This window comes from Sycon ciliatum, chromosome 10 (genome assembly GCF_964019385.1).
Source record: "Sycon ciliatum chromosome 10, ocSycCili1.1, whole genome shotgun sequence".
NCBI classification, from domain to species: Eukaryota; Metazoa; Porifera; class Calcarea; order Leucosolenida; family Sycettidae; genus Sycon; species Sycon ciliatum.
The window spans coordinates 28,977,854-29,001,076 of record NC_088652.1 but is presented as its reverse complement, the minus strand read 5'-3'; the positions used below and the strand labels follow the sequence as shown (position 1 = coordinate 29,001,076).

Sequence of the window (23,223 nt, the reverse complement as noted above, 5' to 3'; positions counted from 1 at the left end):
ATACAGGTCGTCGTATGCGCTGGTGGGAGCTGCAGCCACTGCCGCTCCAATGCTGCCGGTGGCCTGCCTGCTGGACAGCGAACCCGACGATGCTGACGGGAGTCTGCTGTTGGTCTGCGAACGTGGACTGTGGCCGCTGCGGGTGCCGTGCTGACCGGAGAACGTCGCGTACTCCGGTAGCCGATCTATACTGGTGTCGGAGCTACTGGAGGTGATGACCACATCATTGTCCACCGTTCCGCCCATGCCTTTCTTGATCAAGCGCTTGAGCCCGGATGCCTTACTCTTAGTCAGACTGTTCTGCGTTCCAAACTGGCTCTTGTTGCCTTCTTGCTTCTGGTGACGCTGCTGCTGCTGCCGTTGTTTCTGGTGCTGCTGTTGCTGATTGGTGTTGTCGGTATTTCGTGTGGTCACCCATGCCGGCAGTTCGGTATACGTATCCTCCTGGTGCAGGGTGACAGATGAAAACTTCTCGTCGCGATTGTGCTTCGGCTGCTGTATGCTGTCATACATATTGTCCTCAGCAGCCATTTGGACAAAGCGATCGCTGGTGGAAGCTTTGGCGGGGCTGCGTTGCTCTTGCTTCTGATGGTGCTGCTGCTGCTGCTTCTGCTGGTGCTGGTCCATGCTGGCAACTGACATCATGGCATCTGATTTTCTTCCGGACACAATCCCCGCTTGAGACTGGCCAGTACCCTTATGCACGGCAAGGCGGCTGCTGGTGGTGCCGGGGGCAGTCACTTCGCTGTGTCCATCGGCATGATCGTAGGCATGTTCATCGGCACTGAGTTGACCATGGCCGTCGCCTCCTTCAGCGTGATCGTATGCTTGCTGGCCGGAATGATTGCTCCGTCCGTCAGCATGGTCATACATCTGTCCGCCTGAGACGTGATCGTACTCGCTGCTATACGTTCCGCACGTGTCATTTCGTTCCAGCGCATCCGAATAGGTGCAGGTGTCACTGGTGGCGTCCGGCGCTCGCGACTCCGTGTTGGCGTACTGCACCATCTTGGAAGTGATGGAATCATAGAACAGCTGATTGCCAATGCCACCAGTGTGCAGAGTGGCAACAGGTGCAGTTCTGACCTTTACCGATAGGTTGTCGTCCATGACGCTGTCGTAAAAATCCGATGGAAAACTGCCGGCGTCATGCTGGAGAAGGCCCTTTGCCACAAGCTCAGGGTGGAGCACACTCGAGTCATGCTTTTGCTGCTGCTGCTGATGCATGCGTTGCTGTTTCTTCTGGTGGAGTGCCGTCCCTGCTGGGACGTTTGATGCCTCTCCATTGGTGGTCAACTGTTCGGGTCTCCCTGTACTAGCGTGCATATCCTCGTAGCCAAGTGACGGTATTCGGTCGCGACGGCCCTCCTCCGCTCCTCCTCCTCCTCCCGACTGCAGCGTCTCGTCGCGATTGCTGCTCTGATCTTCGAAGACAAACACGGGATTTCCCGGATTGCTCTGGCAGATGCTCTGGTTGCCTAGGGTACGGATACTGATCGGCGATGCAGACAATGCTCCCTCTTCTGCGCTGTGCTGGATACCGGCGAGGGTCTGGTCTACGGATTCGAGATCCGCGCTGATGCTCGTGAGAACGGAGTGAGGGGCGCCCAGTGAGTGCCTCTTGGTGTTTGGCGTGGCGTAGATCTGCTTTGCTACTGATGAATCGCTGCTCTCTCTGCGGTTTCCGCCCGACTGCCTGTTGGTCAGTGGCTTCTTATGAACTGCCGAGTAGCAATCGTCGCTGCCGGGAGGCAGGCCGCTGAGAGCTTGGTCGGACAGCGAGTCACTCAGGCCCTTGGAGCTCCCTGCCGATGATGTTTTGCTCCGTGGCCGCGGTCGCGAGTATCCGGCGTTGCTCTCAGAGCCGTCGGGAGCTGAGTTGCGTGCCTGCTTACGTCTGAAGCCCTTGGCATAGCGTGGTTCATTACCAGTCCCAGTCACCTGACCGTGGACTTCGGATACACCGCAGATAGTCATGTGGCGACGACCACCAAGACCAACACCACCGGCGCTGGCCATTTCCTCACCCTCCGCTTGCTTCATCTTCGTCATGGAGGAGTCAATGTCTGGTTGCCATGGGGATGAGGATGACCCCGGGTTGCCACCGTGCTGGTTGCTCACATTCGAGTAGTAGTGTTTGTTGCCGGTGTCGGTGGCAAACGGTTGATCTCGGCGCAGAGCGCTCAGGCTGCCGTAATGGTTTTCGCACCGCAGCTGCGACTTGTTGTCCGTAGTGCTGCGTTTGCAGTTGCCGTGCGAGGGAGCCTGGTCATAGAAGGGCAGCGAATCGGAACACGTCAGAACAGAGTGGCGATTTTCAAGATCCTTCTTTGCGGCGGGTTCCATATTCATGTAGGAGTCTGCCAGCGCAGCTCCGCCGGGTAGGCTGAAGTTGTCTGGGTCAAGCAGCAGCTCCGGTATGTCCGTAGGGTATTCCTGGGTGGCGTCCATGTCGCCGCCCCATTGACTGCTGCTGGACAGCATCCTGCTGTTGCTCTGTTTGACGGCGGAGCTGAAGACATCGGGCATGCTGAACGTGTTCTTGCGGCCCTGTACGATCTGGCTCTCGCTGTCCGTGTCGCTGCCGGCCGCGCTGAATCCGCTCGCCGAATACTTGAGAGGCGTCTTCTGCGTGGGTGTGTTGCAGCTCTCTGCTTTGCCTTCATTGTCGCTGGCATGCCAGTAGTGAACACTGCATGTGAGAGTGGCAGTGCGTACGCACAAGCGCATGCAGACATGCGCACACGTATACACACCCACATGCACATGTGCATGCATTATGCATCACACATCGTACACACGCACACGCGCGCGCACACACACACACACACACACACACACACACACACACACACACATGCACACACATAAACACACACACACGTACACACACGTACAAACACACACACACATATTAGACACACACACAAACACACACACACACACACACACATGCACAAACACACATAAACACACACACGTACACACACACACACACGCACACACACAAACACAAACACATATTAGACACACACACACACAAACACACATAGACAGTATTAGATACACACACACACACACACACACACACAAGTTAAAGGTAAAAGTCGTCATTCCATAGAGTATGTCTCCTCGCTGCTTGGCTGCTTTGTGTGTTGTCAAATGGTGTGTGGTTCTTTGAAAAATTCATTCAAAAAAGTTTCAACAAAGGTGATACAGGCAGTGTGGATTGCTGGACCATTGCATGGGGTGCGAGAAAGGGCCTCAATGGAATTTCCGTTGCTGTGATGATGATGAGCAAGGGATGTGTAGTCGATCTCATGTCATAAGGCAACACTGCATGTTTGTTCTTCGACATCAAATAAACCAATCCAATCCATGTGGATCAGCTGAGGCTGCATGGTGGAAGGATTGAGAGTCCGATTGTAATGTAATGGCCAACTGATGTGCGGAACTCAGCGACAAAAGGAGGTAGACAGGCTATTCCACAAGATCTGCAGTATGACTCCTCCCACTCTTTATCTCTCTATTTGTGTCTCTATTTGTCTCTCTATTTGTCTCTCCCTATCTCTCCCTCTCACAGTCACTCCTTACCTCCTCCTTCACTCACTCACTCACTCACTCACTGACTCGCTCACTCTCTCACCCACTCACTCACTCACTCACCCACACACTGGCTCGCTCACACACTCGCTCGCTCAATCACCCACATACTGGCTGGCTCACACACTCGCTCACTCACCCACACACTGGCTCGCTCACCAACACACTCACTCACTCACTCACTCACCCACACACTCACTCACTCACTCACTCACTCACTCACTGACCTACACACTGGCTCGCTCACACACTCGCTCCCTCACACACTCGCTCGCTCACACACTCACTCACCCACACCCTCGCCCTCTCACTCACTCACTCTCCCTCTCACTCTGATCCGTACGCGGCATGGATACTTCTAGCAGGAATGCAATAAAATGGAGGTAAGCAGGCAGGCGCGTGCGCCGGTGCCCTTCAGGGAGGCTTCCCCGGGAATTTTTCAAAAAATGAAGCAAAATCCTGCATTTTGAGCAAAAAAGGGGGAGTTCCGGGTACCCATACGGGGCACGCGCCTGGCAGGAGCATTCAGCCCTGTCACTGACGGATTGCCTTCAACCACCACACCACACCTGCGCTGTCCAGCCGACCTCGACATGTTGCCACAGCCAGGGCCGGCGCCACTGGTAAAAACTGGTGCGGTCATGGCCGTACCAGTTTTTACCAATTCCAGTGTTCATGGGTTGCTCAGCATGATTATTTTGAAGTATGTAATGAACATATGATGCACAGCGCTAGAGATGTATCCTCCCAGGATTTTGAAATTGGACATGGGGGAAATAATCGGTCCTGAGGCCAACTTGGGGCCAAACCACCCCTCAGAAGCTGACTCTGGGCCTGGTCACAGCACACCGCCAGCAAAGCAACACATACGCTGCAACCGTTTGCAATTACCTATTGCCGATGATTTTCAGCGTTTTCTCGTCCACTTTGCTGCCCCTATGAGAGGAGCTTGCAGGACCTCCACCAACGCCAACGCCAGGTCCATCCAGATTGCCAAGGCCACGGCTCTTAGCCTTGCGTCTGTTGAAGGCGAAGAAGGCAATGACAATGATAATCAACAGAGCTGCTCCAGCGGCGATGATCAGCGGTTGCCGCACCGACGCCGAGCCAGAATTCTTTCCTGTGTTTTGCGAACCTGGGGAAACACACGCACACGCACACACGCACGCGCACACACACACACACACACACACACGCACACACACACCATACACACACACACACACATACACACACATACACACACATACACACACACACATACACACACACACACACACACACCATGTACCATGTACCATGTATACGCCCGTCGCAAGAGAAGCACGCAAATCTGCAAATGCACTGGATGTGCACCCACAGATTTTCTCTTTATAGCAACGATAGCGGATCTGATTCTGATTGAAACAGATCAAGACAAGCGCGAGATAACTGTCTAATCCACACAACTGGCAAAGCCATGTGAATCGACCCCCCAATGCACACCTGGTCTACACCACACGGAGTACATCGGCATAAAACGGCCAAGACAGTTACCTATGCACACCCTACACTTGCTGGGGTAACCAGTATAGACAGCACGCTGCTTTGATAAAAGCAGACACTAGATGCACTGGTACCTTGAAGTGAAATTGGAGTTATTTTACCAACCAGCCTCGGCAACTGGGTACTGGGAACCCAGGGCCAACAGACGTACCAACAACCTCAGCCATGAAAGCTATTATAGTAACGACACACTGGATTGTGGAGCCGAAACTAGTCCAACTTCCAAAAACGCTTTGGCAAGAGGGTAGCCTTCCGACAGGTTGGACACACACACATACATGTACATGGTTTTTAAGAACAAGAAGAAGAACATATAAAGAGAAAATGACCTATAAGTTACTAGTTATGACTAAGGGCCTGGTTCCACTGCAGCTCCGCTGCTCCGCTGCACGTCATCCGCAGCTTGAAACGTCATCATTACTATATTGACTGCGGCTCGACCTGGTGCAGCGAGGCCGCAGCTCACCACAAGCTTTTGCTACAATTCTTGACCAAAAACTGGGAGCCACGACTGCTGTGTCCCATACTTTGCATTGTTTAGACGAGAGAATTTTGAAATGATTCAAATTTTAATTTGTTGCGCAGGCCAGAATACGAGGATTTTTTCGATTTTGCATGGGCACGCGCAGGCAGGTAAAACGTCATCAAAACAACGTCGAGCACAGCCGCGGCACTGCGAATGGCGAGTGTCAGTGTTATAGGCGATTCACACGACAGGCAAATCCACGTTTACAGGAAAGTCACCATGGAGATATTCCTGCGGGTGACCAAAATTTGCCCGCGGGAATCAAAAGTGTCCATGGCCTTTTTGCCCGCGGATGCACTCATCTGCGGACACTTTTACAGTTATGAGGCTGTGAGGTCGTACTATGGTACGGTAGTCTTGAACCCTGGTTGTTTGGCCTTTGTTTTTGGGTACTCATTCCAAATCACCACAGTAACGCCGTATCCTCACCGGATACTCGCGGGAGCTCTGGCCGCCACCCGCGGCCGTGTGAACTGCGGCCTCACGTTTCACTTCCTGCGGGCACTTGGCAAATGTGGATTTGCCTGTCGTGTGAATCGCCTATAACCGCGCTGCTCCGCTGCATGCAGGCAAGTGCCGCAGGGCAGCGGGGCCGCAGTGGAACCTGGCCCAAACAATCCACCAGTCATTTTCTCTTTACATAAGACTATTGGATAAACATCTGAGTTTTTTAAAAGGAGAAGAACAGCTCTTACTCAGAATTGAGCTCTACGCATCTGTGAGTGAAACTGTGTCCATTGATGTCTGTTTTTGGCCGAGGCAAAGGCTACATGTACATGCAGCAAAATACAGTGCTGGCCGGAGAAATCCAGCCTGAAATCAGAGAGTCGTAGTCTGCGACTCCCTGCTGTGAATGCATGCATGCCAGCATGCCGCCATGAACGATGAAGTAGCGCCGGTGAACAGGTGAACCCATACCATACTGCCGTATCCATGGCATTGGCCGGATATTTTGGTGCCCACTGTACAGGTACACATGCCCGACCAGCTATGTTAGACATGGCAACTTGTGCTGGGATTACTAGTTCACCAGTCAACAGCTATGTTAGACATGACAACTTGTGCTGGGATTACTAGTTCACCAGTCAACAGCTATGTTAGAAATGACAACTTGTGCTGGGATTACTAGTTCACCAGTCAACAGCTATGTTAGAAATGACAACTTGCGCTGGGATTACTAGTTCACCAGTCAACAGCTATGTTAGACATGGCAACTTGTGCTGGGATTACTAGTTCACCAGTCAACAGCTATGTTAGACATGACAACTTGTGCTGGGAGTACTCGTACACCAGTCAACAGCTTGCAAGACTGATGAATTGACCGCCACTAATTTTAGCCTGGTCAACACCACACAGCTGATCGAATAAGGCTTTTTTCTGGCCAGTGAATCCCTATTTTTCAATTTTTCATTCCGCTCTACTGCACGTCCTGTACATGTGAAGCTACAGGAACTCTCGCCAGTCTTACTCAATTCTAAATTACATCACTACTCCCAGGCATATATTGTATGATCCACAAAGGTCCTTTCCAACTGCATGTGGGTCCACTTATTGCATCAGTGTTTTCAGAGATAATTTGCTGCCTACTTAAGAAGTGAGGATGAAGTTGAAGACACCACTGCAGCCATACTGATGGTTGATAAATATGGTGTTAATTAACCCTTTGCGTGCTGAGTACGAGTTAACTCGCACTTTATGCATGACCTGATCCACTACGTACGAGTTAACTCGCAAAAATTCGCGCGCTGTATCGCAGTGCATAGACCAGTGTACAAACTTTCGTAACTTCGTCAAACATAAACGCATCGCGACAATAGAGAGGTTTTGCATTCCGAATTTCGGAATTATTTTCGGAATGTGGCGGCAGCAGTCGAAAAAGTAGTCGAACTTTCGGAAGTGTGGTGGCGAAAGTGCATGGTTTTCCGAAAATGGATTTTCGGCTCTTTCATGTTTGGGAGTGCATATTTGAATACAAAAAAGTGTATTTTTCATGTTTGTATTTTTGCTTTCTGGCATTCTGCTGCTCTCGATTATTTGAAAAAATTTCCACGTATGTAGTTTTGATTTTTGCTGGTTTTGCTGCTCTCGCTGATCTCGCCATGTTGACTAATCTTCTCACACTTCATCACACTCTATCTTCCTTTGCCCTGGAGCCTACTAACAGTACAAGACAGTAGTTCGCCAACCTCGTCTTCAGCTGTTGGATCACTTGGTCCCCCATCAGTCCGTCCTCGTCTTCGAACCGCACCCAAATTCAGTTTGACCTGCGCACATGGATTTGATCCTGCTCAAACCCCTTCGACGCTCTCCATTTTGTTTTGCATGGCAACCCTTGGAAACGTCGAATCAGATTTTCGGAATGCAAAACACTGAAAATACCGTTTTTCGGAACGCGCTTTTTTCGGAAAAGCACAGTCGAAAATCATTCCGAAATTCGGAATGCAAAACCTCTCTATTCAATACACCGTTGGAAAGATCTTGACCTCATCTTTCCGGGGGTATAAAGGTATTCGCGATAAGATAACATTGAGCGGCGACAAGATGAACACGGAAATCAGGGCCCAGAGTGAACGCGAATTTTTTTGTTCATTACTTCTTTTTGTTGCAAAGCGTGCCAGGGGATTTCCCTTTTGGCACGGCGCATGCGTGATGGACATCAAATGAAGCGCTTGGATCTGAGCTTTGCAGCGCAGTTTGAATTGTGAAAATCTGTTGAATTTGGGCAAGAAGCCGAACAAGAATGTGAAATTGAGTTGTTGTGCCGTTCCGAGGCACGGTGGAGTAATTTGGAGAGGACGTGGATGTGGCCCTGATGTATCTATGGAGCTGAGAGCTGCCAGGATGGATTCGCTTGGTCCTGATCTTTCCAACGAGCCCAGGACGATGAAAATCCATCTAGGTTGAGTAAAAAAAAAAAAAAAAATTTCACGGTTCGCGTGAGACTCGGCCAAAGGCCCAGTTTTCCGCATCCGCAGGAACGCCACCACCCTCTTGGATCAAGGCGCAGATGCAGCTCCTAAACGGTGAGGTTGAGGTTGAGGTTGAGTAAAATCAGAATAAATTTCGTTCGGAGCTGTGAGTGCATACTCCACCAAGAGAGTCAGTGCGCTGGACGGCCAGTGGATTGGAGAAAAGGGGCTCAGCATGCAAAGGGTTAAAGACACAACTGGCAATATGGCGGTAAATAGATGCCTGTCCACACACACTCTCTAGGTTGCAAAGTTCTGGCACAGAGAGTGTATGTGTGTGGGCACTGGGCAGGCATCTATTTACTGCCATAATGCCAGGTGTTTGTTTAGAACACGGAGGCTCCACTGCAGACAATTCATATCATGGTCAGTCACCACCACACAAAGGTCGTTGACTTTGCAAATTTTATTCAAATGATATTTCCAAATGTTCGCCCTGATGAAGCCCCCAAGGGCGAAAATCTGGAGATTTCATTTGAATAAAATTTGCAGCGTCGACAAGCTTTGTGTGGTGGTGACTGGTCATACTATTGCCAGGTGTGTCTTTACTTAAGAAGTGGCTGAGTTTAAAAAACCAGCGAGGTGGAGTAACGACAAGAGTCCACAAACAAGATTACGCAACTCTGATCTCTTTTTTTATGGGCCAGATGCGCGGCACGCTGCCTTCGTTATATCATTCCACTGCGGAAAATCAAACACCACACTTTCCCTCTAGTTTAAAATGAACTTTCGTACGGAACTGGAGTTCACACGCCAACATTTAGAGATCGCATAGGTACTGAAACGAATCGAGCAAGAAACGGATGTGCTCGTACAAGAAATTGTGGGTTTGAATGCATGCTTTCAGAGCGTGATGGAGGCAAGTTACGTAATGAAGGCAGCGCGCCGCACGCGGACCCATAGCCACAGTTGCATACTCTCGTTTTTTTATTATTATTTTTAATTTTTTTTAGAAGGGAAGAGAATTTTTTTATTTAATTTTTTTATACAAGAGTCCACTATAGTCCCAGATAGGCACGATAAGTGTTTATGCACTCTTGGCAACGGTAACTGCATTACAACATACCTGCGCAGGTGGTAGCGTTGTCGACGACGCCTTGCACGCAGCCGCAGCCGTACCCACCCATGGTGTCAATGCAGAACCTGCCGACGGAGCACGTGTGCACGCCGAGCTCGCATTCGTTCACGTTCGCGCACTGCACGCCGTTACCACTGAATCCAGGCTGGCACTGGCAGTGGTACGAGCCGTCGGTATCCCTACACATGGCTTGATCGGGGTGGCAAGGACCTGCAGGCTGGGCAGTGCCCATGGGAACATTAGCAGTAGCAGTAGCGGCGGTGGCGGTAGTTGACATCAAGCACTCGTTCACATTCCAGCACGCGGTGCCGTTTCCAGAGTAGCCCGCGCGACACTCGCAAACGTAGCCACCCTCGGCGTTGCGACACAGCGCGTTGCCATGGCAACTGTGCCCCGCGCCGGCACACTCGTCCACGTCCGAACACTCAGTGCCGTTACCACTGAAGCCGATGCCGCACGCGCACGCGAATGAGCCCGCCGTGTCGGTGCACGTGGCGTTCCCATGGCAATTGTGATCAGCGCCACTGGCGCCGGCACATTCATCGATATTGTCACATTGCCAGCCACTGCCCGTGTAGCCTTGGACGCACGTACACAAGTATGAGCCCATCACATCGGAGCAGCTGGCATTCCTGTGACACACTCCCGGAGCGGCGGTGGACAAACATTCGTCCACATTGCGGCAGGCCGTCCCATTGCCGGAGAAACCGGAGCGGCAGTTGCATCTGAACGAACCATTGGTGTTTGTACAGCTGGCGTTGCCATGACAATCGTGCAGCGAGCCTGCACACTCGTCAATTTCGCCACACTGGGTGCCGTTTCCCGAATATCCCGGGAAACACGAGCAAGCGTAGGAGCCCGACAAGTCAGTGCAGTTGGAGTGCTGATGGCAGCGGTGCGATAGTATGCTGCATTCATCCTCGTTAGCACAGCGTTCGCCGTCGCCGGAGAATCCCTGAATGCACGCACACAAGTATGAACCAGGCGTGTCACTGCATGTTGCGTTTGCGTGACAAACATGGAGAACGGGGTCAGAGCATTCATTGACGTTGCGGCAAATGTTACCGTCTCCATTGTATCCAGTATTACATGTGCATTGGAAGCTACCAGCATTGTTACTACAATTAGCATTGGCACTGCATCCATGACTCATACCACTGGCACATTCATTGATATCATTGCAAGTTGTGCCATTTCCTGTGTATCCACTATTGCACATACATGTGTATGAACCATCAGTGTCTTGGCACTGTGCATTGGTATTACATGTGTGACTTCCATCAACACATTCATTGATATCATTGCAAGTTGTGCCATTTCCTGTGTATCCACTATTGCACATACATGTGTATGAACCATCAGTGTCTTGGCACTGTGCATTGGTATTACATGTGTGACTTCCATCAACACATTCATTGATATCATTGCAAGTTGTGCCATTTCCGGTGTATCCACTATTGCACATACATGTGTGTGAACCATCAGTGTCTTGGCACTGTGCATTGGTATTACATGTGTGACTTCCATCAACACATTCATTGATATCATTGCAAGTTGTGCCATTTCCTGTGTAACCACTATTGCACATACATGTGTATGAACCATCAGTGTCTTGGCACTGTGCATTGGTATTACATGTGTGACTTCCATCAACACATTCATTGATATCATTGCAAGTTGTGCCATTTCCTGTGTATCCACTATTGCACATACATGTGTGTGAACCATCAGTGTCTTGGCACTGTGCATTGGTATTACATGTGTGACTTCCATCAACACATTCATTGATATCATTGCAAGTTGTGCCATTTCCTGTGTATCCACTATTGCACATACATGTGTATGAACCATCAGTGTCTTGGCACTGTGCATTGGTATTACATGTGTGACTTCCATCAACACATTCATTGATATCATTGCAAGTTGTGCCATTTCCTGTGTATCCACTATTGCACATACATGTGTATGAACCATCAGTGTCTTGGCACTGTGCATTGGTATTACATGTGTGACTTCCATCAACACATTCATTGATATCATTGCAAGTTGCGCCATTTCCGGTGTATCCACTATTGCACATACATGTGTATGAACCATCAGTGTCTTGGCACTGTGCATTGGTATTACATGTGTGACTTCCATCAACACATTCATTGATATCATTGCAAGTTGTGCCATTTCCGGTGTATCCACTATTGCACATACATGTGTATGAACCATCAGTGTCTTGGCACTGTGCATTGGTATTACATGTGTGACTTCCATCAACACATTCATTGATATCATTGCAAGTTATGCCATTTCCTGTGTATCCACTATTGCACATACATGTGTATGAACCATCAGTGTCTTGGCACTGTGCATTGGTATTACATGTGTGACTTCCATCAACACATTCATTGATATCATTGCAAGTTGTGCCATTTCCTGTGTATCCACTATTGCACATACATGTGTATGAACCATCAGTGTCTTGGCACTGTGCATTGGTATTACATGTGTGACTTCCATCAACACATTCATTGATATCATTGCAAGTTGTGCCATTTCCGATGTATCCACTATTGCACATACATGTGTATGAACCATCAGTGTCTTGGCACTGTGCATTGGTATTACATGTGTGACTTCCATCAACACATTCATTGATATCATTGCAAGTTGTGCCATTTCCTGTGTAACCACTATTGCACATACATGTATATGAACCATCAGTGTCTTGGCACTGTGCATTGGTATTACATGTGTGAGTCCCATCACTGCATTCATTGATATCCTTGCACGTTGTGCCATTTCCTGTGTAACCACTAATACACATACATGTATATGAACCATCAGTGTCTGTACATGAAGCCGCTGAGTGGCAGTTGTGGTTTTTACTGGCACATTCGTCAATATCATTGCAAGTTGTGCCATTTCCGGTGTATCCACTTTTACACATACATGTGTATGAACCAGCTGTGTCTTGGCACTGTGCATTGGTACTACAGCTGTGACTACCATCACTGCATTCGGCAATATCTGCAGGAAAAAGGCAACAGCAATATCAGAAATATCAGCAGCAACAATGCCCTAATCAGCAGCTGCAGTATAGGCATCAACAGTGTCAGCATCAGCAGCAGCAGCATCAACATCAGCAGCAGCAGAACCAGCAGCAGCAGAAGCAGCAGCAGCAGCAGCAGAAGGAGCAGCAGCAGCAGAAGCATCAGCATCAGCATCAGCAGCAGCAGCAGCAGCAACAGCAGCAGCAGCATCTGCATCAGCAGCAGAAAAACAAAAATCAATGGCTGTCTATGAGTAGTGTTGGCTAAGTGCCCCAGTGACTCTCACTACTACCGAGAGATTTTCTTTATTTGCGCTCGCTATAGTCTGTGCTGGGTATACCCGGCGTGATCTCTATGCCTCCTGCCTCAGTTTTTTATTTTTATATTTTTATTTATTCTAGGATGTTGAGCCATAAATAAATGTTGTAGAAAGGAAAAGGACATATGGATACAATGTCATGCATGAGGAGTACTGTAGGAGTTTGGCTTTCGGCTTGTACAATTCGTTTTCGCAAAGCTTCCCCTTTCTTTACTTATCTTTGATATTTATGACCCACCCAAGTTGAGTGGTGTGCTGCTTTGCTGCTTCGAATTGTAGTTAGACCGCTTTGTCAAATATCGTACTGGTCTCGTCATCGTCCAGTAACATTCGACATTATTTTGTTCCACTGGGACTGTGGCTTTTGCTCGTTTTCGTTGCGCTTGCCTTCCCCTCTTTGGTCTTTTCCATAACCTTGAACCTTCCAAGTTGGAAGGCTGTCGGTTGGCGCTACGGAGATGTGGTGAAGCTAGGTGTCAGGACGTCGAATGTCTCAGTACTCTTGTCAGTTTTGTGCCTAGTTATTGCACTTTCTGACTGTATATAGTATCCAGTTACAGTGATGGAGAGTTACTCTTAACTCGTATCCATATGTCCTTTTCCTTTCTACAACTTTTATTTATTCATTTATTATTTTTTTTACTATTGAACACTCGACTCACTGCATGATGAACTAAAATGAGGAGAAGAACTCGACACAATGGTACATGTCCAGCAGGACGGAGTGGGCTACACATACAGTGGAACCTATCTAAGGCGACCGCTCAAGGGACCTTCAATATCTGGTCTCTGTTACCAGGCAGTCTCCTTATCCAGGGCCATTTGACTTGTAAAAGCATCCCTTGATCCGGGGGTTGCAGTGGTCTTCTGGGACAGTTGGTTGCCTTATCCAAGTGGTCGTCTTGACAAGGTTACTTTACGGTATTGTAGACGGAGATACACGCCCTATCAGATAACTATTCTGAGCATTGTGCTACGTAAACGCTTTCTTTGTCGGAACAGTGCACTCATACATGTCGCCATTTAGGAAATGCTTGCAGTGCAAACAGTTATTCTTGTTGCTATATCAATTATATTTCGCAAGCCAATAGTATTCGTAAACTGTGGAAAAGAGCACTTCGTAGCTATTGTTAGGTGCCTCCTCCCTAACAATCTTACCTGCAACCTTTCCTAAGCTGGCTGGCCTGCATTATTTTTTATTTATTTTTTTATTATTTATTCACAATCACGTGGCACTAGCCGATGAAATGGTGATGTGGGCGATAGCCAGCCATGGTGGTAATAGAGCTAGAGGGGAGAAAAAAAAAGAATGAAAGGGGAACTGAAAAGCAAGAGAAGCTAGGGCAGGGCTGGATATCAACTACTATGTTGCATTCTGCAGTAGCTGTGTGAATGTATTGTAACATTGGCAGGATTTTAGATGTTGTGGGAGGAGAGACCAATGGCGGTAAGCAAGGAAGAGGGGAGATGTTATCATAGAGGCGGACCGCGCAATAGGGAAGCGGAGAGAGTTTCTGGTGCGCAAGTCTTGAGATTGAGCAAACCAGCTTAGGCAGGAGAGAGCATGAAGAGGAGCAATGCCCAGCTTAATATTATGAATTGTCTGGCATGCCAAAAAACGCACGCGGACCGAGAGCGGCACAGTAGAAGCAAGGCGGTATAAGTCTGCGCTTGGAGTCAGGCGAGGAAGCCGAAATAATATTTTCAAAAGACGCCCATGCATAACTTCGAGTCGAGCAATCAGTGTTTTAGAAATGCCAGCCCAAATTATGCAGCAGTAATCAAAAATAGGCAGAATGTAAGATGTGTAGATAACATGGCGACAGTCGGTGTGGAGGTGCAGGGGCGTACATAGGGCGGTTCCCGGGATGCCCGGGAACCAGTAAAAAAACTTCGATATGGGTACAGAGAAGTTCTTGATCCAGGCCCAGCGCTCGCAGTGCAAGTGCACTAGCGCTATAGCAGCGCAAGTGCATGCAGTGCGAGTCCGCCTGACGGTCCGAGGACGGTGACTGTAGCCCAGGTGTGAAAGTCGTAACAGCGTACTGAACTGGGTTCAACTAGGTACATCGCCGGATTCCTCGATCTCAGAGTCAAATTTTCCTTTGCAGTTTGTTTTGACAAAGTTGGTCGTGTTTCGGACGATGCTTTTGTGGAAAAGAAAAATGAAGCGTCGACATCCAGAGGGCCGGAGCTCTATTCAGAGCTATTTTGAGCAGCAGGCCGAAAGCATGTAGCCAGTGCTAGTGGCGAAGGTCAAGCGTTAGATGAGAATGCAGATGCACCTGACTTGCAAGCGAAGTCTGCATGCAACGAGCCGCGCTGCGGAAGAAATTGTCGGCGAAGCTGTAGAGCGACCGCTGTTGGAAGCTGCTGGATCATCCAAAACTTACTTTAGTGACATGGGAGTGTGTTGGAAGGGATATTCTGAACGTCGACGTCCACAGTGGAATCCAGTCCCCCGAAATTTGCCGGACACGGAAAAGATCTCCGTCATCGATAATCATTGTGCGCCACCGAAGGCGAAGGATTTCATTTCCTGTGCGTGTCCAGACGGATGGGAAACAGCGCCACTTTCAACTATCCTTGCTATTAGAGGAGTTACCCTGGGTAGTCTTTTGACCGGCGTGCAATGGTGGCTTCTGCTTGCCCAGTGTGATGTTTGCTCCAGATGATTCGAAACTTGTAGGCAGCTTTCAAAACTGCATGCAATCGTCATGCTGAACAAAACATCCATGAAACGTAAAATCAAAAGTGCGTAGCAATGACATCGTCCAGCAGCTTGTGGATGTTAATTTCACCCAGTCTGAGGAGAAGATGCAGAAACTCCGGCCGTGGGATACGAAAAATAGCACTTCAATTGAATTTGTGTGGAATTTTGGTTCATCAGGTGGCATGGGAACCACTCCTGGAGGCGAGCGGCGTACGCCCCTGAGGTGGGTGATGTGTGATGAGAGAAATCCCATTACTGAGCTAACACGGCTGTCTAAATGTTCGATCTGGGATTTCCAGGTTAAGTGTTGGTCAATAATGACGCCAAGATGCTTGTTTTTTTCAACGATGCAGAGCGGGGTTGTGGTGCCTGGAAAGGTGAAGGGACTGGTTACTAATGAAGATAGGTCACAGGAACAACTGGGGGGGATACACATTACAGCAGTTTTCGAAGAGTTGGGCTGCAATTTCCATTTTTCCATCCAATGAATAACGCCATCTATGTTGGACTGTAACTTGGCACTAGCCTCGGGGAGAGTGGGTGCTGTCACAAGTAGTGCTGTATCATCAGCATATAGTGATGTGTGATCCATTTCTGCCAGATCGTTTACATACATAAGAAAGAGGAGAGGCCCCAGGATTGATCCCTGAGGAACTCCAGACCGTACATGCCCTTTGGCAGACAGAGCAGAGCCGACACGCACCCTTTGCTGTCTGCCCGTCAGGTAAGTACTGAGCCACGTGAAGCAAGTACCATGATTCCATGGCGCGACAGCTTGTATAGGAGCCCGCGTGTCCATACTGTGTCGAAGGCCTTGCTTAGATCAAAGAAACATAGCATGCTGTAATGGCCGTTCTCACGAACAGAAGACATCGATTGAACAAGTCTGAGAAGCTGCCAGGACGTAGAGTCGCCTTTTCGGAATCCAGACTGGGACGGATGTAGAACAAGGGACAGGTAAGTGTATAAGTGGTTGTACATAATACGTTCACACAGCTTGGAGATTGTTGACAATAACGAGATCGGGCGGTAATTCGATGCATCGAGCTTACTTCCCTTGTTCTTAAAGACCGGAGTTACAATTGCGTGTTTCCAAATAGCAGGGAAAGCACCAGTTGCAAAAGTGAGGTTAAAGATGATGCTGAGAGGGTATGCAATACTGGAACAAAATAGTTTCAGGAGTTCATGAGAAATACCGTCCGCTCCCGCAGCCTTTCGGGTCTTAAGGTTGCGGATTTGCTTTGCCACAGCGCATGCACCCGTACTACGTCATACTCACCTTTCGTTCCGTTGGCCTGGGTAGCTACTTGCGCGCCCATGTTTGCCATAGCTACCCAGGCCCTTTATATTGCGTTGTTTCTCAGTCGATCTCTCTCTCTTCAATAATCACAATGTAGTTGTTTCATTCGTCTTGGCCTCTTGTCTCGTCGTCTAAAATAAATGTGGTTCCCATCAACCTACCTGTTCCCGTTGTCCGTTGTAATTTCTGGAGAAGATGTCGTCAGTTGTCCTTCTTCGGACTCAACACTATTTTTAAACATTCGGAAATGCCATCGATCGGGAGCTACTACGCAGGTCCATAGAGTACTGAACAAGTCGACATGACAGCGTTTAGTAAGAGTGTTAATTTAGTAAGTGGCAGGAGCCTTACGAAATTTACGAAATTAAAACGACTAGTTCCCGAAGGGAACTCACGACAGCCGGTAACACCCAGTAAACCCTAGCGGCAGATGCAGCGCCTAACGGTGGGGGTGAGTGGATACGTCTCACAACCACTGGCACAAGTGCCGAGAAAGACCCCATTAGCCGCATCCATGTACCCCTTGTGCCTGGCCACAAGTTCTCAGTTGACTGTGGGTAGCAGCACGGCTGGAAAAACCGCTCCCAGGCAGGACTTGGCAATTGCCAAGGCGGTAATGCAACAACTGAGTAGCATGAGACATGTGTAGCTGGCAGGGATTCTACTAGACTGTGAAAGCTGGCTGTGTTTAGCTGGCTGTGTTTATCGCAGTCAGGCCACTCTGGCTAGGGGTGTTTTGTGCCGATTTAAACACGATCGTGGATAGCAGCAGTGAGATGACCTGAGCAATTTTGACTGGGGCTATGGATTTATGCATAGCCCGATTCTGCTAGCAATTGTAATTCCGCTAACAAAATAGCGAAGAATGTTTGAAAAAATTGCTGGCAAAATGGAGCAAGAGTTGGCATGTTGGTTGAAAATTTGGAGATGTGATCCTTATGCGCAGTACGTGACCCATTTTCGCACATTTTTTTGTCACCACGTGACTCACTTTTTCTCATTTTGCCAACACCTGACCGACCCACTTTCAGTCTGCTTTCCCACGGGTGATAACGTTACAAATTTGGCCTCGCATTGGGGCGAAAAGGGAGCAAAATATCGAGTGGCCTGGCAAAATGAAAGCAAAAAAATTGACAATGAGTCATCAGCAAAATATTGAACCTTCACTGGGAGCCATGGTTAGCAGCAGTCACATGACCTGAGCTATTTTGACTGGGAGCCATGGATAGCAGCAGTCACATGACCTGAGCTATTTTAACTGGGGGCTGTGGCTACAAGCCGGATTTTGCCAGTGAAGCTTCGATATTGTGCCGTAAAATTTTGCTGGCTCATCGCCAATATTTTGCCCGGCCACTCGATATTTTGCTCCGATTTGCTCGAATGCGAGGCTATACTTGGTGTCACGTGTGGGAAAAATGACCGAAAGTGGGTCATGTGCTGGCAAAAATGAGAAAAAGTAAGTCATGCATTGGCAAAAATGAGAAAATGTAAGTCATGCATTGGCAAAATATGCGAAAATGAGTCAAGTGCACCGTATATGTGCAAAATCTCCCAATTTCCAGCGAACATACCGATATTTTGCTGCATTTTGCCAGCAAATTCTCGCGTCAAAATTCGTCGATATTTTGATAGCAGAATTGCTAGCAATTCTCGGGCAAGGCCTACTACTGGGGGCCATGTCTGGTAGCAATCACCTGACCTGAGCCACGTGGGTCTGTTTTGCGTACTGCGGCTTCTGATTTTCCGTATTTTGCAGTGTTTTTCCGTACTGCCAGTGTACTGCCGCGTGCATTGCTTGAATTGTGTGCTTTTTTTCACACTCACATACTTCTCGGTGGCTGCCGGGATTTTCTAATGAAAAACATGTGTGACATGTAGCACGAGTTCACAACATGATATTTTGTGCCACATGTAGTCGAAGCATGGCATGAACTCGCTTTGACAGGGACATTCATCGCTCAACTTGCGCTCACAATACTTCTACATATCTGTGGATGATCTATCTATCCTCTTCAATTTTCGATACCATTTCGCTCAAATTCCGTACTGCTAATGCAGGAGTGATTTCTGGGCAAATACGGAAAAAATACGAAAGGTTGGCAGCACTGCAATGTTAAGCAAAGGAAACGAAGCGAAAACAATATAAAATGTCACTTCAGCTCGTCCTCCTTGTTCCAATACATGGTTGTCTCCTCGCTGATTACTTAGACACTATTATTAAATTATTTATAATAAAGAAAAGGACCAAGGAACTACAAAGTACGCTATTATGTCCGTTAACACAACCAGTTACTAAACAATCAGCTCATGCGATAACATTGCACGACACTGACCGACGGTACCGACGTTCTACAGCTAACCGGCTATCAGCTCTAGCACGTCTTGGGTGCGCACTTCAACAGCCTTCCAACTCGGAAGGTTCTAAGTTATATGAATACTTAGTCCACCGTATCGTATTGCTTAATGGTCTTGCCAATATCGTCATCGACATGCATGTACATCTGCCAACGTCCTTCACAGCTGAGATTTTCAGCTCGTGCTTGTCTTGGTTGCGCTCACCTTCCCCTCCTATGTTTTCATATGGCCTGACACCTAGCTCCAACACATTTACGAAGCGCAAAGCAACAACCTTCCAACTTGGAAGGCTCAGGTGCGGAAAGATCTGAGCCTGAGCCTTCCAAGTTGGAAGGTTGTTGGTTTGCGCTTCGTAGATGTGTTGGAGCTAGGTGTCAGGTCGTCGAATGTCTCAATATCCTTGTCAGTTGTGTGACTTGTTGTCGCACTATCTGACTGTATAAGACCGTGTTACCTTGTTACCTTGTTACCTTGGACAGTTGGACAGTTATAGTCATAACTAGTAAGCTATTGGCCCTTTCTCTTTTTACTTAGAATATTGGCTCACCATCCGAGTTTGAACAAAATAAATCCATACTCAGAACTAAAATGGTTCCACTAGACACATGGCTGGATTTAGAAAATGTCGCAGCTTTCGTATCTCTTTTACCTTGGCAAATGGGAGGAGATGTGCCGTTTAATACTCCAGTAGAGCCACATGACAGTGTCTTGTGTCCAACAAGATTAAAACCAGTGTTGCAGGTGAAGATCTGACTTTCTCCGTAGTTGATTGGTGCAGAGACGCTGCTTGCGCCATCTGGAGGAGCTTGTAATGGCTGGCATTGCACAACTAATCAACGCAACGAACAGAATACAACGACCAAACAAGCACGATGATAAGGGGAATGAATGACAATGACGCTGAACAACACGACAAAATAATGACAAGAAGAACATTGGAGCGCCAGAAACACTGACAGCATTGCATAATTTTATCAGCAAGGACAAAGGTAACTACACATCTTCACGACACTCTCCAAATGGTCTCTGGGCTACACCAATCACTAAAAAAACAACAACAACAACTGTTCAAATAACCATCTTCCTGAAGATAGGCCTTGCCCGAAATTCATATGATTACGTTCAGTGAGCAGGATTGTACTCAGATGGAGAGCCAAGGTTTAATTTATACAAAAGAGAAAGACCAAGGAAGTACAAGTGACGCTATACTGTCCACTAACACCACCAGTTACTAAACAATCAGCTCATGCGAAAACATTGCACGGCACTGACCGACGGTACTGACGGTCGTGCAATGTTATCGCATGAGCGGATTGTTTAGTAACTGGTGGTGGTAGTGGACAGTATAGCGTAACTTGTAGTTCCTTGTTCTTTCTCTTTTGTATAAATTACTTTAAGTATCTCTTTTTCTTTCTTTTAGTGATTGGTGTAGCCCAGAGACCGTTTGTAGAGTGTTGTGAAGATCTATGGATACAGTGGATGGCTACAGCGGAGGCTTCGCATTTTGAGAAAAGGACAAGAATGGATGAAGAGAGGGTATACACTGATTGCAGTGTTAGGGTGCATGGCGATCAAAATCTCCTTATTGACTCATCCAGAAATCCAGAACCGTACAAGACCAGCTGAACACACCCACTACTACCACAACTATAAGTTGCGCAGCATCACTATGGAGAGTGTTGCTATGGAGAGTGTTGCTATGGAGAGTGTTGCTATGGAGAGTGTTGCTATGGAGAGTGTTGCTATGGAGAGTGTTGCTATGGAGAGTGTTGCTATGGAGAGTGTTGCTATGGAGAGTGTTGCCATGGAGAGTGTTGCTGGTCTAAAAAATGAGCAAGATACTAGTAGATAGAGAGAGCCTGAAGAGGTATATAGTCAGAGATAGACTATTGTCTAAGGTCGTCAGGCTGCGTACAGTGCTCTATGTCCAGTGTACAGAGCCAGAAATACAAAGATCTGCTTCATTGCTGTGTGATCTTTGAAAATAAGAGATGGATAGATAATTGACTAAGGGTCAACACACATAACCAATTCATTGACAATTAGTCAGTAAGCAGCATACCTGTACAATGAACCCCATTTCCACTGTATCCAGCATTACATGTGCATTGGAAGCTACCAGCATTGTTACTACACCCAGCATTGGCACTGCATCCATGACTCATACCACTGGCACATTCGTCAATATCATTGCAAGTTGTGCCATTTCCTGTGTATCCACTATTGCACATACATGTGTATGAACCATCAGTGTCTTGGCACTGTGCATTGGTATTACATGTGTGACTTCCATCAACACATTCATTGATATCATTGCACGTTGTGCCATTTCCTGTGTAACCACTATTGCACATACATGTATATGAACCGTCAGTGTCTTGGCACTGTGCATTGGTATTACATGTGTGACTTCCATCAACACATTCATTGATATCATTGCAAGTTATGCCATTTCCTGTGTATCCACTATTGCACATACATGTGTATGAACCATCAGTGTCTTGGCACTGTGCATTGGTATTACATGTGTGACTTCCATCAACACATTCATTGATATCCTTGCACGTTGTGCCATTTCCTGTGTAACCACTATTGCACATACATGTATATGAACCATCAGTGTCTGTACAGGAAGCCGCTGAGTGGCAGTCGTGGTTTTGTGCACTGGCACATTCATTAATATCATTGCAAGTTGTGCCAATTCCGGTGTATCCACTTTTACACATACATGTGTATGAGCCATCAGTGTCTTGGCAGAATGCATTGGTGCTACAGCTGTGACTCGTACCACTGCATTCGTCAATATCCTGACAATCACGGCCATTTCCAGTGTATCCACTATTACATATACATGTATATGAACCATCAGTGTCTTGGCAGAGTGCATTGGTATTACAGCTGTGAGTCCCATCACTGCATTCGTCAATATCTGCAGAAAACACGATAAACAAGACGAGGAATGGTGACTGTCGCCGGTCTGTATAGTGCCCCGGCACAGGTACCCTGCTAAACAAATCACCGCAGGGGCGTAGCCAGGATAGTGATAAGGGGGGGGGGGGGGGGTGCCACGACTTTCCCCACACAAAAGTACATGCACTTATGTTGGTCCTTTTAAGTTTCATGCACATTATTCCATCCGTGAAATGGGGGGGGGGGGGGGAGCAAAATTCGCCCCTAATTCGACGCTGAAAATCAATCAGTGAATGGCAAATCTCCAACCAGGGAGTAATCATTATTATGATATTTTACTACTCCCTGCTTCCAACTAATGATGGACAAAGTCCTGGATGCTGCTTTCTCCAGAATTATCACTCTCCATCGAACTTTTAAAGTGGGATTTCTCGAGCCATGTTTGCTCTTCGTCATGTTTGATAGTGCAGTAAGGCATCTTGATCAAACCTACACTAAGTTATTCCCCACAAAAGCTCAAACTGCACTTCAACGTTACTTTCACTCTTCTGCTGCTATACTCACACTTGCAACACTTGAAAGAAACTGTGCCTTTCCACAACCTCCATCAAGACCAATTAACAGCCAGAACTACATTATACAAAACAGTGAGAGTAAACTGCTATGTCTGACGTGTGCTTTCCGTCCATTAGGGGTGAAACGAGTATCTATTTTGACCAACCGATCCCTCGATAATATTCGATCGAGTATCCGATTATTTCGAGTATTTTATCAAAATTCAAAAGCGCTAGATTTGCAAGTTCTCGACCAATTCGGAAGAAATTATCTGTGAACATAGAACAAAAGTCGCCGTCTTGTACA

General features: G+C 47.7%; 3 protein-coding genes across 3 annotated transcripts in view; all 3 read right to left on the bottom strand.

Moving 5' to 3' along the window:
* LOC135826830 (uncharacterized) overlaps nt 1-20,453 on the bottom strand; it is a 22,525-nt gene extending 2,072 nt beyond the window's left edge. Inside the window, exons 1-5 of the mRNA XM_065339431.1 lie at nt 20,450-20,453; nt 20,102-20,281; nt 9,710-12,742; nt 4,495-4,738; nt 1-2,692 (exon numbers count right to left, since the gene is read on the bottom strand). The exon at nt 1-2,692 is cut by the window's left edge and continues 2,072 nt beyond it. Of these exons, the coding sequence (XP_065195503.1) occupies nt 1-2,692; nt 4,495-4,738; nt 9,710-12,742; nt 20,102-20,281; nt 20,450-20,453 (6,153 nt within the window). The remainder of the gene's footprint in view (nt 2,693-4,494; nt 4,739-9,709; nt 12,743-20,101; nt 20,282-20,449) is intronic.
* A 462-nt stretch (nt 20,454-20,915) lies between these two features.
* Nucleotides 20,916-22,242, bottom strand: LOC135825949 (fibrillin-1-like). The gene has a single exon (XM_065338593.1). It carries the CDS (start codon nt 22,176-22,178, stop codon nt 21,495-21,497), a length of 684 nt encoding a protein of 227 aa, XP_065194665.1. The 5' UTR covers nt 22,179-22,242; the 3' UTR covers nt 20,916-21,494.
* Nucleotides 22,239-23,223, bottom strand: part of LOC135826829 (sushi, von Willebrand factor type A, EGF and pentraxin domain-containing protein 1-like) — a gene marked incomplete at its 3' end in the record, with an annotated part of 93,312 nt that continues 92,327 nt past the window's right edge. The window contains exon 15 of the mRNA XM_065339430.1: nt 22,239-22,381. Coding sequence (XP_065195502.1) covers nt 22,239-22,381 — 143 coding nt within the window. The remainder of the gene's footprint in view (nt 22,382-23,223) is intronic.

What these genes read in the sequence shown, in the direction of transcription:
- LOC135825949 (XM_065338593.1), bottom strand. Translation starts at nt 22,178, where the DNA reads ATGTGTAAAAGTGGATACACCGGAATTGGCACAACTTGCAATGATATT.